At 39.5% G+C, this 13,297-nt stretch overlaps 1 protein-coding gene across 1 annotated transcript in view; it reads right to left on the reverse strand.

Annotated features, from left to right (window-relative positions):
- The window catches only part of CHM (CHM Rab escort protein), a 53,090-nt gene that overhangs the window by 22,718 nt on the left and 17,075 nt on the right, over positions 1 to 13,297 (reverse strand). Inside the window, exons 4-8 of the mRNA XM_066559661.1 lie at positions 12,842 to 12,966; positions 8,219 to 9,161; positions 7,043 to 7,159; positions 6,300 to 6,420; positions 3,873 to 4,098 (exon numbers count right to left, since the gene is read on the reverse strand). Of these exons, the coding sequence (XP_066415758.1) occupies positions 3,873 to 4,098; positions 6,300 to 6,420; positions 7,043 to 7,159; positions 8,219 to 9,161; positions 12,842 to 12,966 (1,532 nt within the window). The remainder of the gene's footprint in view (positions 1 to 3,872; positions 4,099 to 6,299; positions 6,421 to 7,042; positions 7,160 to 8,218; positions 9,162 to 12,841; positions 12,967 to 13,297) is intronic.

Genomic DNA, 13,297 nt, shown 5'->3' on the forward strand with positions numbered 1-13,297 from the left:
CTGACACTCAAATCTGTCACACCTGATTGTCACCAGGAATTCACATTGATTGAATTTCTCATTAATTTCTCATTAACATGCTAAATCATGCAATTTACACACAGAAAAGTTCTGCATCTTGCTAACATGCAGAGACATAATACTTATGTATAGATTTAGCTGAAAAACATGGGGTGCCCAATTTTTAATAAATTATTGCAGTCAGGTTTCCTGAAGACCAGTCTTGATTTCAGACCAGTAAAACCTTCCTAGACTGGGGAAGGGACATAATTGGGAATTTTAAAGGACCTGAGACTACCCCAGAAGCTCTGATATCTCTAGCAGATAATAGTGCACATGTAAAGGTAAAACTGATTATTCATTTTTAAATATATACAGGAACCCTCAGAATCAATCACACTATCCATCTTATCTCAGCCTGGCCTCTTAATCTTCCTGTAAATATGGGCACTGAAAGAGATGGAACTGTCTTAATCAGATCTTTCCTCCATCACTAAATTACTGCTGTCACTGTCACGGAGACAGAAATTACAATTTCAGCCAGAATCTGTAGGAACTCTTACAAAGGGTGACACTGTCCACCAAATACACAATGGGAAAGCTCCAGGTCTGTTTATAGGAATGCACATCATTAACCAACTGCCCATAACAGTCAGGGACTCACCAACTCCTCTGGCCAAGCAGCCAAGGATATTCCAGCACCTGCTGCCTTCTGTCAGCTTTTGGATAATTCAATTCTTTGGATAACAAAGACACAAGAGACACAAAGTGTCCCTGGAGAACCTTTGTGACATGACACAGGGGACAGGCACTAATTCCCTCTAGAAGTTCACATGGGAAAAAACTACTGTTTCTCATGAAGTCAATTCCATTTGCATGTCCATATCTGCACGAGTCCAGAGGAAAGAATCTGAAGCCAAACTGAAGTGAAACTTTGCCTGCTCTGCCCCAAATTCAGTGTGTTCACAAAGCAAACACAGCAGCAGATGTAAAAGTAAAAAGTAAAAAATCCAAAAAATTATTTGGATTTTCCTCAAGACTGAGATATTATTATATTCACTTGTACTTAACACCAGACTATCGCTACATCATCAGAAAGGAAGAGTCAGAACAGTTTTGTACCAAGAAGGAAGCAAAGGAAGCTGTTAAGGGCCAGTAAAGTTTTGCTTTTTTTTGTCAGCTCAGGAGAGCAGGAGGCTCCCAATGACCTTCCTTGTTCCACAACTTCAATTGATGGAGACAGAAACCTCCCATCTGTACCTCACCATATTGGGATGTACATTACAGTGATATGAAAGTTTAATTTTCTCTCCTAAACCATCCCTGCTTAAACCAATAAAGAAGGAAGAGCGCTCCTGCTCACTGGAGTGTCGTCAGCAGCTCCAAAAGGTTGTGGTGTTTATGCAGGATTCATTTGGGATGCAAGGATGTGACTTCCAAATGTCTTTGACTCATTCCCATCAATATGCATGTGTGCCATTTATAACAGTAGCCTTGATGAGAACACACAGTGTAACTGGCTGCAAGAAACGCTTAAGAGCTTTACATTAAAGCAGAATATAGAACAGTGGTTAGAAATCACAGGCCAGGTGACACCTTCCCCTGATAAGCTGGTGATAAAAGCTGTAGGCTGTGATCTATAGGCTCTGGCTTTGCCTCTTTACTCCACAGCCCCAGCAGCATTCTTCAGACACGGCTCACTCTGAGCAAGACACAGTCCTGAGGGCAGAACACCTTAAAAATTGTGATTAATCTCAAAAATATTATGGTTGCCTCCTAGATTGTTCACTTAAAAAGACAATTTTTAAAAAAAGTTTTGTATTAGAATGTTTGCAATACAAACCTTTTAAAAGTGTAATTACTTTTTGGTTTGACAGATTAATTTGCTCCATACAGTAAAATACCCTCTTTGTTGTAGAAGTTATACATTGTAGCAGAAAAACCCTAAAATGCAGCAACCAGTGATCTGAAATAGAAAGTTCAGGCCATCTGAAGAACTCCTGTCATCACAGAATGATTTTCTGATAAGAATATTTATAAGACTTCTAGACACCTCTACTGCTAACTTGAAATATACTGCTGTAACAGATCAGAAAACTGCATGTGCTGGTTATTAAATAAAAAATAATTAGGCCAAAGGGATTCTGAGAATATAAGAAAAAATTACACGGGTAAGAATCTACAGAGGAAAACAAGCAAGCAAAATTTTAACTTTAATTATTAAATTTACTTTTTTCCCCCCAGATATTTGAAGCCAAGGAAGGTTGAACTGCCAAAATTGTACTACTTCAATGGCTCTGATAACACTATGATTTATTAATCTCTGGTCACATACAGATACCTGGCCTCACATGATGTCCTAGAAAGACACAAAGACATCCATAAAATCCAGAAACACAAGTTCTGTTGCATGACTCTATGCAGAGTAGTTACCTAAGCCCAATTCTTGCTCACAAATTATCTGCTCAATCACCTAATTATGTAGGTCTGCACTTTAAATCACCATATAAATACAGCTCAAGGAGCAGATGAAAGGTACTGACAAAAGATGGTAGCAAATAACATTTCTATTCCATGGAGCACAATTATTCCAGAATGTTTCCATCAACACATAACTGCATCCACCCTTTACACAGCCCAGCAGGAGCAAGCTGCTAAGGCCATTCCTCTGGCAGTAATTTAAGGACTGTTCTGGAGAAGAGAAATGGAATCTATCACAGAGACAACAGGAATACCCAACAACCTGCACTAAACCACAACTTCATAGTAGCACACATGTAAAAAGCAGAACTTGTCCAGCACCAAAGAAAGCAGGTAAGACCCTGCACTGCTATTTAAGGGACTGATGTACAAATATATCACTCAGACAAACTGGCCTCACCAGGCAAAGCTGCTTTTTTTAAACAGAGCTAATGTTTACTTCAGACCTACAGGTTACCACATTAAACCCACATTGAGCAGATGGAAAGGCTGCTTGCCAGCAAAAGCAAAGATTAAAAAAAAAAACCCTCAGCCTTTTAAAAGGCAGTTGAACTGTTGGAAACAACTGAAATGAAAACCACCCACCCTCTGCACCCAAAAGCACCAAGCACCAGCTCTGTGCCAGAGCCACGGGCCAGGGACACCTCAGGAGCCAGGGCAAGGGCTGCACTGCCACCCAAGGGGATCTTGCTTTATCCTGGAATCAACTGCCCTTTTTTGTTTTACTTGCTTTCTAAGGCTCAAGGAGTGGAGAACATATGGCTGCTGGTTGGGATGTCAGAAGGTAGCAGTGGCACAGTGAAACAGAGCTGCATGGGATCTCCTCTGCTGTTCAGTTCATAGGAGCTGGAACCTTCAGTCTAGAGAGAGCTACAAAATCATGTCATGATTTCACAGCAATTGCCCTGTTTGTATAAAAGTCTGTGATGTAGAAAGGTTTGTTTTAAATCTAATTGTAAACTGGACACATGGCACCATTCTCCTCTTTCAGAACAATCCAGTTCATTATTAAATATACACCTGTGAATTGTAAATGAATTCTCAGCATTAATTAGTAACACAAATTGACAACATGGATCTTCCTGCAGCTTCAGGGAAGACTCACATACAAAATTTTTTAACCTACTCAAATGCACAGTCACCCTTTTGGACAGATATCCCTGAGTCTCCTCTGTCAGATTTAAAAAGGGGCAGCTACATATGGGTTAAATTATGGCTTTCTCATTTCCTAGCACTTATTAACTTACTCACAGCAGCCACCACATCCAGCAGCTACTACAAGCTGCATCTGTAGTACAATGAAAAATGTTGCAAAGCAGTGTCCTGGTGAGTGACACCTCTTAATGACAAGGGTTCCCTTTTTGGGAAGTGTCTGGCTGAGTGAGGCTTACCTGCAGAAGCACTGTGGGATCTCTCCTTGCCCGTACAGAGGGAACAAGAACGGGGTGTTGCCATAGCGGCCAAGGCACTGCAGGAATTTTTTTGTTGCCTGAAGCCCTTCCAGAGTGCTGCTGTCAGTCTCTGCCACCATGGCAATGGAGTGAAGGATGAAGTGCTGCAAGCTGGGGGTCAGCTTCCTTGTCTGGAGGAACTCAGCAAACGTGCTGCTCTCGTAGGCTGAGGGAAAAGCACACGAGGCACTGAGGGCTTTTGATTCCAGTAAACAAAATCAAGGGAGTTTTTCAACAAACACCTTGTTGAAAATGGATCATCCAATCAATGAAAGTTAGAAGAACTACTCCCAGAAAGTGAGTTTTCAGAAAACAGAAACAGCACTCCATTAAAATATTTCAAAATATCACAAACCCACTTTATGGGTCTCCAATGGCATCACCTATTCATTGCTAGACTTGATCCAACTCCATTTCCCAGCCCTGAGAGAAAAGTGAGAAACTGTGGACTAAAATCCATGGGATGCTGTGTCCTGTAAATTACCCAAAATATGACCCAGATGACACCACTCCAGAAGAGGAGTGCTGCATCCACACTGCAGTGCTAGACCGGGTATCTGTGCTCAGAGAAGCCCTCACACAGTGCCACAATCCAGAGATGAGAAGGTGCAATATTTATTTCAATTTGATGACTTGCTGCAACAAACAAATGGGGATGAGACAGAGAGCAGAAAGGGATCAAGGACTCCATCTTCCCTTTAAAATAATATTATTGCTGGCACATTTTGAAATTCAAGGAAACACAAATCTTCTGGGAGATGTTTAAAGCATGTTGGCATTGATACATCTCTGAAAAACTTTAGTCATCTTCACAATGGAAAGATTTTTTGCCGGGGAAGATTGTATTTAAGCAATAGCATACTTCCATCCTATTCAGAGATCTGCTCTTATTTCAGTCCTGGATAAATTCCTAACTAGTTCAGAGCCCAGTGCAGAGCCCAATATTATCAAGCTATATATTCTGTTCAAGATTCAACCACTGCTTTATTACAAGCATCTTACTTGTATCTTGTATCTTACTGTTCTTTGTACAGCCATGCACAAAGTTATAAAATGACAAGGGCTTTTTTTTTGTTTTATCATTCTAAAAAAATTCTCAAGTTTTCCTCACTTCAAACTTCTTATATAATTCCATATTTTACAGAAAAAAAAGCTTTAAAAAAATTCTTCACGCTCTTCCTATTAAAAGTCTGCCTTCCCACGAATGTAATGATCTCATCAAGAGCAATTTTACATTTCTTAAGTTTTTACATTAGCCTAATCTGACTCAAAATATTCTCAATTACTTCTCAGGCTATTTTAAAATGTAGGAACAAAAACTGTTTAACTGTCTCTGTAAGTAAAATAAATCTAATGTTATTTAGGTACATGAATCAATGGATTCATTTAAAATTGATGTGGCATCTCCTTTTTTTACTTAATAAATTTTCTAAATACCACCAATATCCTCACTCTGAGCACCTCCACTTCTTCCAGCAGCAGCAAACTGAGATCACCTGTAATCAATAAACCACTTCAGCCTAATGAGTTTTTCCCCCTTCAGGATTTTCTGGAGTTCATTAGAGACTCTCCTTTTCTTAATCTCACCAGATCTTGATACTGACTGTTCTTCTCCTGCATGTGTTTAATAATTTTCTCTGATGTTTGTACTCTTCTTTCCTCACTATTTCTTTTTGACAGATTTTTTTCTCTTTGCCTTAATTTATTTTTCGACTCCAAGAACTGAGGACACCACTTCATTCTTTGTACCCTGAGGAGCACAAACCCAAAGCACCTTCCTCCTGTTGAGCTGATTTCCCTCTTTGACCCGATGCTCGTTATTCTTCACACATTATAGCTCAAATCTCTTCTGATTTCCTCTCATCTAAATAAGCCAACACTTGATAAAAGCACTTTGAACTTGCCCTTTACAACTAAAGAGCATTAAATTACATTTACTTTCATAGTTTAAAAATTCCATTTTCTCCATTTCTGATTTGTGGTAAAGCATTGTAAAGGTTTTACCTAGTAATCCAAAAAAACAGACAGAAAATTCAGATACATCACATTCTTTTAAAAAATACCTGGGGGAAGGGAGGAAAACACTTAAAAATGACAAAAAGCATTTTGCAACCTTGCTGTAATATATAATTTTGCTGTTAAAGAAAAATGTAAATAATAAATGATGTGGGAACTAGAAGAGCAAGTGCTTAAGTAGAAGAATTTAACGCTGAAGTGAAAAGGTCACAAAAAGGTCAAAGCATACTTTAAAAATGAATCTGTAAAAATAAAGGTGAAAACAGGTGAAAACACAGGAGAGCTCTCAGAACTGTGCCTCCCTGAAGGAAGCCCTCAGAAGGGAGTGGGCCTTGCTCAATGGGACACTACCTTGGTACTCCTCAGGGTGCTGTTCATAGTCCAAACAAAATGTCAGAAACTTCATGAGCATTCTCTTCTCCACCATGGTCAGCTGTCTGCTGTTGAAGACATCTGCTCTAGAACAAGGCACCTGCAAAGTATTTTTTAATAATTTCAAATATTTTTTACACTCTGAATGTAAAAGCATCAAGCAACAACAGTCTGATTAAATAACAAATTACTGTTTTCAATTACAGCTATATTCTTATATATTTATTTCCCCTAATTTCTATTGTAACTAAAGTTACCAATTTTCCATAATAAGAATATTCAAAATCTTTTTTAATTTCCCTTCCACTTCACTTGCATCTCTGACTGCAGAGAAAATCACTAGAGTTTGTATTAACTGTGCCAATATCTCCTGTTGCCATTATCACACTGACTTCTCTTGTATGTAACAAAGACAAATCAAGTCTAGTCACAATCTTAAAACCTAAAATCTCTGAATTTTCAAGAATTAACTGCCAATCAGTCATGGCCTAAACAGTTAGCCTGAGGTAAGGATTTATGTCAATGTGCTGGACTGCACAACCTTATTTTAGTTTGGTTTGATTTTATTTTCGTATTTCTAGATAACACATACAAACATCTTTTCTTCCAGAAATTAAATTAGAATCATAATTAAAGAAAAAACACCCAAAAAAACCCAATTTAAAGCTTCTTGACTTTGAGGAGATGAGATGAAACACATGCAGCACACGATTTTCTGGTACCTGCTCTACTTTCCCCTCTCGGAAGGCGAGGACCCGCGTGGCGTTTTTGAACTCTGCGTATCTGCTGACGTTGGACTTAATGAGGAGGTCAATTAACAGGCCCCGGGAGTAAAGCAACTGCACAGGGAGCAGAAAGGAACTGGTGGGTGAAGAGGGTCAGTGAAGTACCCAACAAAATCCTTACCAGCTGCTCCCCAAATCCCCTGAACCAAGAGGCACCTTTGCACAGGTCAATTCCATGCCTCCCAATTTAAGATTCTGTCAAACATAATTTAATTATCTTTCTAGAAGCTACAAATATATGATGAAATATAGAAGGGCCAGAAATGTAACTACAAACAGAAAATGTTTGTCTGGATTGAAAAGTCTCGTGGTCCTGAGGAACAGACTTTGCAAGATCACACAGGAACTTTCTGGATAAAGGTTTCCTGGGACACAAACAGGGACACTACAGGGAAGCTGATGTTCCCCTGCCAGGGAAACCCCAGCACAAACTCCTGGCCTTGCCCTGCTGACCACTCTTGTGCCTGAATTTCTGGGATTTGCTGCAGTTAACACCATGCCCCACAGTGGGACAGCCAGAGTATAAAAAGGATACAAAATAGCATTATCTGCTTAACCACCACCCACTGACTGGTGTTCAAGATGTCACTGCAAGGATGCTAGGAAGTGAGATCCACATTTGGAGCACGAAGTTTGTAATAATGATTTTGCAGTGTCTTCACAAAGAATTGAATGAATTCGTGAAGAGAGTTTCTTTTTTGGTTTCCAAAGGTTTGAAAAATCTTTTTAGGCATAATATGTAAAGTGAAGCATTCAACTTTGAAAAAAATTCCCTGTGCTGTAAAAACCAATTTTTATCTTTTTAAAAAGATAAAAAATCTGCATGCAGATTGCTTTTTCTTGTTTAAAAATACAATTTTTTAATGGCGCTATTTAAAATGAGACATTTTGCCCGTACTACCCAAGTGCTATATTTCATGACATTTATTTCAAGAACACTTAAGGTCACATATTAAATGACTCATATTTGTTTTAGTGGTAACAATTCTTAATTCTCAAGAGTGGCTATTTTGCCTCAAAGGTGCTGCCTCAACGTGAAGGATTTTAAAACAAATGTCAGCATTTTAAGCAAAGTAAATGTACTTACACAAAAAAAAGTCATTCCATTCCTACCTTAGAAACTAAGTCAATATTAAACCTTCTGCCTTCTCTAACAATTTGGGAATAGGTGATTTTCTTTGGTTCTTGAGCAGCATTTTCAGAGGGTGCAGCTTCTGTCTTGGCCGGTTGCGGAGCGGAGTCGCCTGCGGCCGTGCTGGGAGCAGCTCCAGGGCCAGGGGCTGCTCCTGCCCCGTCCCCTGCAGCTGCCCTGGCTGCCAAAGAGCAGCTCTGGGGCTCCTCTCCAGGGCTCTCCACCGCTGGAATCTCTTTCTCCAACCCTGGGGAACCCCCCTCTGCTGCTGGACTCTGCTGTGCTCCCAGAGGAGTCCCCTCTGCTGCTGGACTGTGCCGTGCTCCCAGAGGAGTCCCCTCTGCTGCTGGACTCTGCTGTGCTCCCAGAGGAGTCCCCTCTGCTGCTGGACTGTGCTGTGCTCCCAGAGGAGTCCCCTCTGCTGCTGGACTGTGCCGTGCTCCCAGAGGAGTCCCCTCTGCTGCTGGACTGTGCTGTGCTCCCAGAGGAGTCCCCTCTGCTGCTGGACTGTGCCGTGCTCCCAGAGGAGTCCCCTCTGCTGCTGGACTCTGCTGTGCTCCCAGAGGAGTCCCCTCTGCTGCTGGACTCTGCTGTGCTCCCAGAGGAGTCCCCTCTGCTGCTGGACTCTGCTGTGCTCCCAGAGGAGTCCCCTCTGCTGCTGGACTGTGCTGTGCTCCCAGAGGAGTCCCCTCTGCTGCTGGACTCTGCTGTGCTCCCAGAGGAGTCCCCTCTGCTGCTGGACTGTGCCGTGCTCCCAGAGGAGTCCCCTCTGCTGCTGGACTGTGCCGTGCTCCCAGAGGAGTCCCCTCTGCTGCTGGACTCTCCTTCTCTGGCCCTGGGGACTCCCCCTGGGCAGCAGGGGCTCCAAACACAGGCAGCTTTGGCAGTGCACCAGCTTCTTCAACACCTTCAGCTGAATCCTGACTGATTAAAAACACAGAGGGGAAAAAGAGGGGGGAAAAGTCTTTTTCAAGAGTCTTAAAAACTTGTTTGAAGTTTTGAATTAGTGCCAGAGCAGAAACCTCAAGTATTTCTAGGAAAAGCATTAGAATTTCTTTATCCTGGTCCATTCAGGTATTCCACCCACTAACAAACTCTGGCTGCAAAGCTATCATTCAAGAGACTATTTTTATTGAGGAGAAAAAGCACCAACAAAAATCTAAGGTTTTACTTTACATATACTCAAAGGATAGAAGGATCTCAAAATGAAAATCAAGGCCCTCATGGTGAAACAATACACAGCTACATCAACCACAGAAATGGACTCTTTTGAAATAAAAACAGTAACTTGATCAGGTGTTCCCTAGGGATTAAAACCCATGAAATTGAAAAGCAAATCTGCATTGAGGTCACGAAGCTGGGATACTGCCCTGAAGAAAACAGACAAGCTTTACACAACCAAGCTCCTCAGCAGCCATGATCCCAGCAGGGCCATTGAGGACCAGACCACTTGGATGCAAAGCTGAAGTAAAACTTTCAAATTCCTGTTGACCCTCTGCCCTTCCATTCCAGTGAGTTCAAGCAGCAATGCTGTCATGCAAGTGCTGCAAATCCATGCACAGGGCACGAAGGCAGCCACTCACAGGAGGGACATTCCCACATTACATTCACTCTGCACAGTTCATTTCCTGCCCACAACATTTCTTTAAAATTCCCCTTATAAAGCAGCCCTCCATTTTTAATCTCATCTTCTTGTTTTATGTTGAACTTCAGTGACACCTCCCTTAGAAAGCAGGACTTTTGAACTTGGTTTAGTTTACACTACCACTGAGATGAATCAAATCAGTGTCATTGTAAGTGAAAGGAGGTCAGCAATAATTCCAAACTATCTTTTTATCTTTATACCACAATCCATTAATGCACTGAATAAACTATTTAATCTTGCCTGAAAACTAATGAACTATGATTTTAAAGGTGACCTGCAAACACAGAGTATTAACAGGATGGTCAAAATTCCCAGAACAGCAAGGAATTGCTCAGCATCAACACCAAAATGCTCCCTCACACACCTGCAGCCTTGCAGATGGGAGCAGGAGCAGGATTTCTGTTCAAAAAGGAACAAAAACCTGGGATCCTTTAAAAATTGCCCCTCATTTATGAACTGCTGGAGCTCACATGGACTCATGAAAAGTTTGGAAGTGCTCTCCCAGCTTGGGCACAGTCACCAGGAAGCACTTAACTCATGACTGGGGTAAAATATTGCCCTGGGAAATACAGGAACTGCTATAAGGAAGCACTAATGAGACAAGGCTGTTTCTGTACATTAATTATGTCTTTTTGCTTCAGATTGCCAGCATTAAGTAACTATAAAATATCAAAGAGATAAGTACTTTGTCAAATGTTGTTCAAAAAAGTAATCTCTGCTACAAAGAAAAATGAAAGTCAATTAAATTTTAGGGTTCTATTTAGATTTTGGGTTTGTTTTAGAATTTTGGAACATAGTGTTTGTGAAAACTGCAAAAGCTCTTACCTGTAATTCAGTAACTAAGAATGAAGCTTTTATTTAACTCATCCTTCATAAAACTTTATAAAACAAAATTTCAGAATAAGGTTTTGTTTCTAACTTCTCCCAATCTCAATGAACAGTTCATCTTATTTTAAACATACTTGATTATTACTTTTTAAAATCAAAATAAACTTGGATTCATATCATAATACACTGTATTTTTCTATATCACTCTGAAAAGCAGTAACAGAAATATTTACATATTTTAAATCTCTATTCACTTCCCATTAAAGAATGGGTAAATCTCCATGATTTGCAGTTCCACAGTTTTTATAATGAGAGCCCAAAAACTGTATATAATCTAAATTCATGACATCCTTCCTATAGGACCAAATATCCCTGAATAATGTAAGAACTGTCTATAAAAATGACTCAAATTGAACTTCTGTACAGACAATTCTTCTCCTAATTCAGAAAAAAATAATACATCTGCAGACAAATTGTTGTGTAAATTTAGAATATTATCTTCCACCATTCATCAATTAATGGTACTAACAAAGGAATATCTTAAAATGAATGTGTCTTATTAATGCCTTGTAACAGCAACCCCTTCAGATAGGTCAAATGAAAAATTGCCAACCAGCTGGTTAATTTATTCAGCACAGGTGTTCACTATTTATTTTTCAGCCATTTGCCTTTTTTCAATCCAGCTTGTTGTAGACACAGTATTCTTTCCCTTTGATGGATGCACTTTGTTCTAAGGCCATTCATTTCAGATTTGCACTGTGTATATTATACTGCTACCCAGCTGTTTATTCTTTCAAAATAAATGTTTAATGGTTACTTCATAGGAGTTACAAAAGTTAAGCAAAAGCAACAGAATCTAGGCAGAACATGTAAATTGTCAGAAATGCAGTAATTGACTCAGAAAGTTTCAAGTTCTTTTGGAGAACTTTTTCTTTGCCAGGTTTATTAATCTTATCCTTGTTCCTTGGGGAAAATGGGGTTTTTTTGGTGATGACCAGGACAGACAGCACTGTACTGAGCTAAGTTGAATGCTTAAAAGCTTAATTTTACCCAAGTATAATCTCACTTCTAAGTGTGAAATCTCAGTGCCAGGGGACTCATTTGGGAGCCAGCTATCAGTCAAAAATTATACACAAATTTAAAAGACTACAAAACCTTTCCATCTGATTTAATCCTGGTTCTGAACATTATTTATTATGACAACAGGATGACAATTAAAATATCCAAGTGCTATTGCTTTAAAATAAGCATTACATTTTATCTGCAATCCAGTCAAGCACCATTACTGTGCAGCACTGAACCTTGGAAGAGTCTCAGTCTGTGACCTTCAGATTGTATTTATGCAATTCACACCTTTTTTCCCCTACTTATGGTGTTTACAGACAGAAATCTGTATTTCTTTATGAGTATGTGTCAGCATTTCATTTAGCTACCTATGGCATTTTCTAAGGGATTCAAGGTTAAATTTATGGAACTATCTCAAAGAATTTCCTCTCAGGAATTCTGGAGAATGTTCAGTTCAGTACAAAATCCAGAAGATAAAAAATAATGAATAAATAAATACACAGTTCAGTTAGTTAAATTTATACTCAGTGGATTTAACTTCAGTAAGTTAAATTCATTGCATATAAAAAGGACAAAGGACAAATATTACTTTATCATTTCACCACAAGTATTTCATGGTTATAGAACTGTTGTCCATTTGTGTTGCTGTTCTTTTGTATGTGGTTCATTTTACATGGCTTTAGGGGTTTAATTTTTGACTATGAGAACAGCAGCTTTTAGGCAAATTAAGAATGGAAAAATTTAATTGATGGCAGTGCACAACTGCCTACTACTGCTAATATTTAAATGCAACACTTCTGTTTTCTGCTCAGAAGTAAATCACAAACTCACAAAGTTGGCCAACAAATTACACTGCACCCAGAGAGGTCATTTAGGAAGGATCAGGTTGTTTCAGTGAATTGATTTCAACAAAGCACAAGGACATGAGATCATTTCAGAGGCCAGGGCTGCTTTTTGAGACAATGTGTAATATGGCAGCATGGTGAAACACTTAAAACCAAAGCACAATATGAGCATTTACCCTGGGCATACAAAATTGCTCATGAATTTCTACTTTTCTACTTACTCTCCAAAACAGAAATCTTCTACATGTTGAATAGTTTTATCCTTGCTGCTAAGAGGAATTGCTTCTTCATCCTCAAGGATCAGTTTTCTCCAGTCCTCACATTCATCACTGAGATCTGTCTTTTGCTTAAAAGAACAAGTATAAAATTACATATTGTACTGTGCAAGCTGTTCTTGAACTATAAATCTCTCTAGACACAAATAATATGTACCATCTAATATAAGGGGAAAAAACCCTGTTAACTGTCCTAATGTTTTTTTCTATTTATGTTTTTTTGAGTTAAAACAGTTACAGCCGGTTACTTTATCACACCATGCCAACATTTGTACTACAGCACTGGCTCTATTAATCTGAAATACAGTGTTAAATGAAATAAAGGCTTTAGTAGAGAGCTGAATGTAACTTGGAATACAATCTCCTAAAAGACAGGTTTGCCACAGCCAGGGTAGTTCCAGA

The sequence above is a fragment of the Molothrus aeneus genome, chromosome 14 (genome assembly GCF_037042795.1).
Source record: "Molothrus aeneus isolate 106 chromosome 14, BPBGC_Maene_1.0, whole genome shotgun sequence".
Lineage (NCBI taxonomy): Eukaryota > Metazoa > Chordata > Aves > Passeriformes > Icteridae > Molothrus > Molothrus aeneus.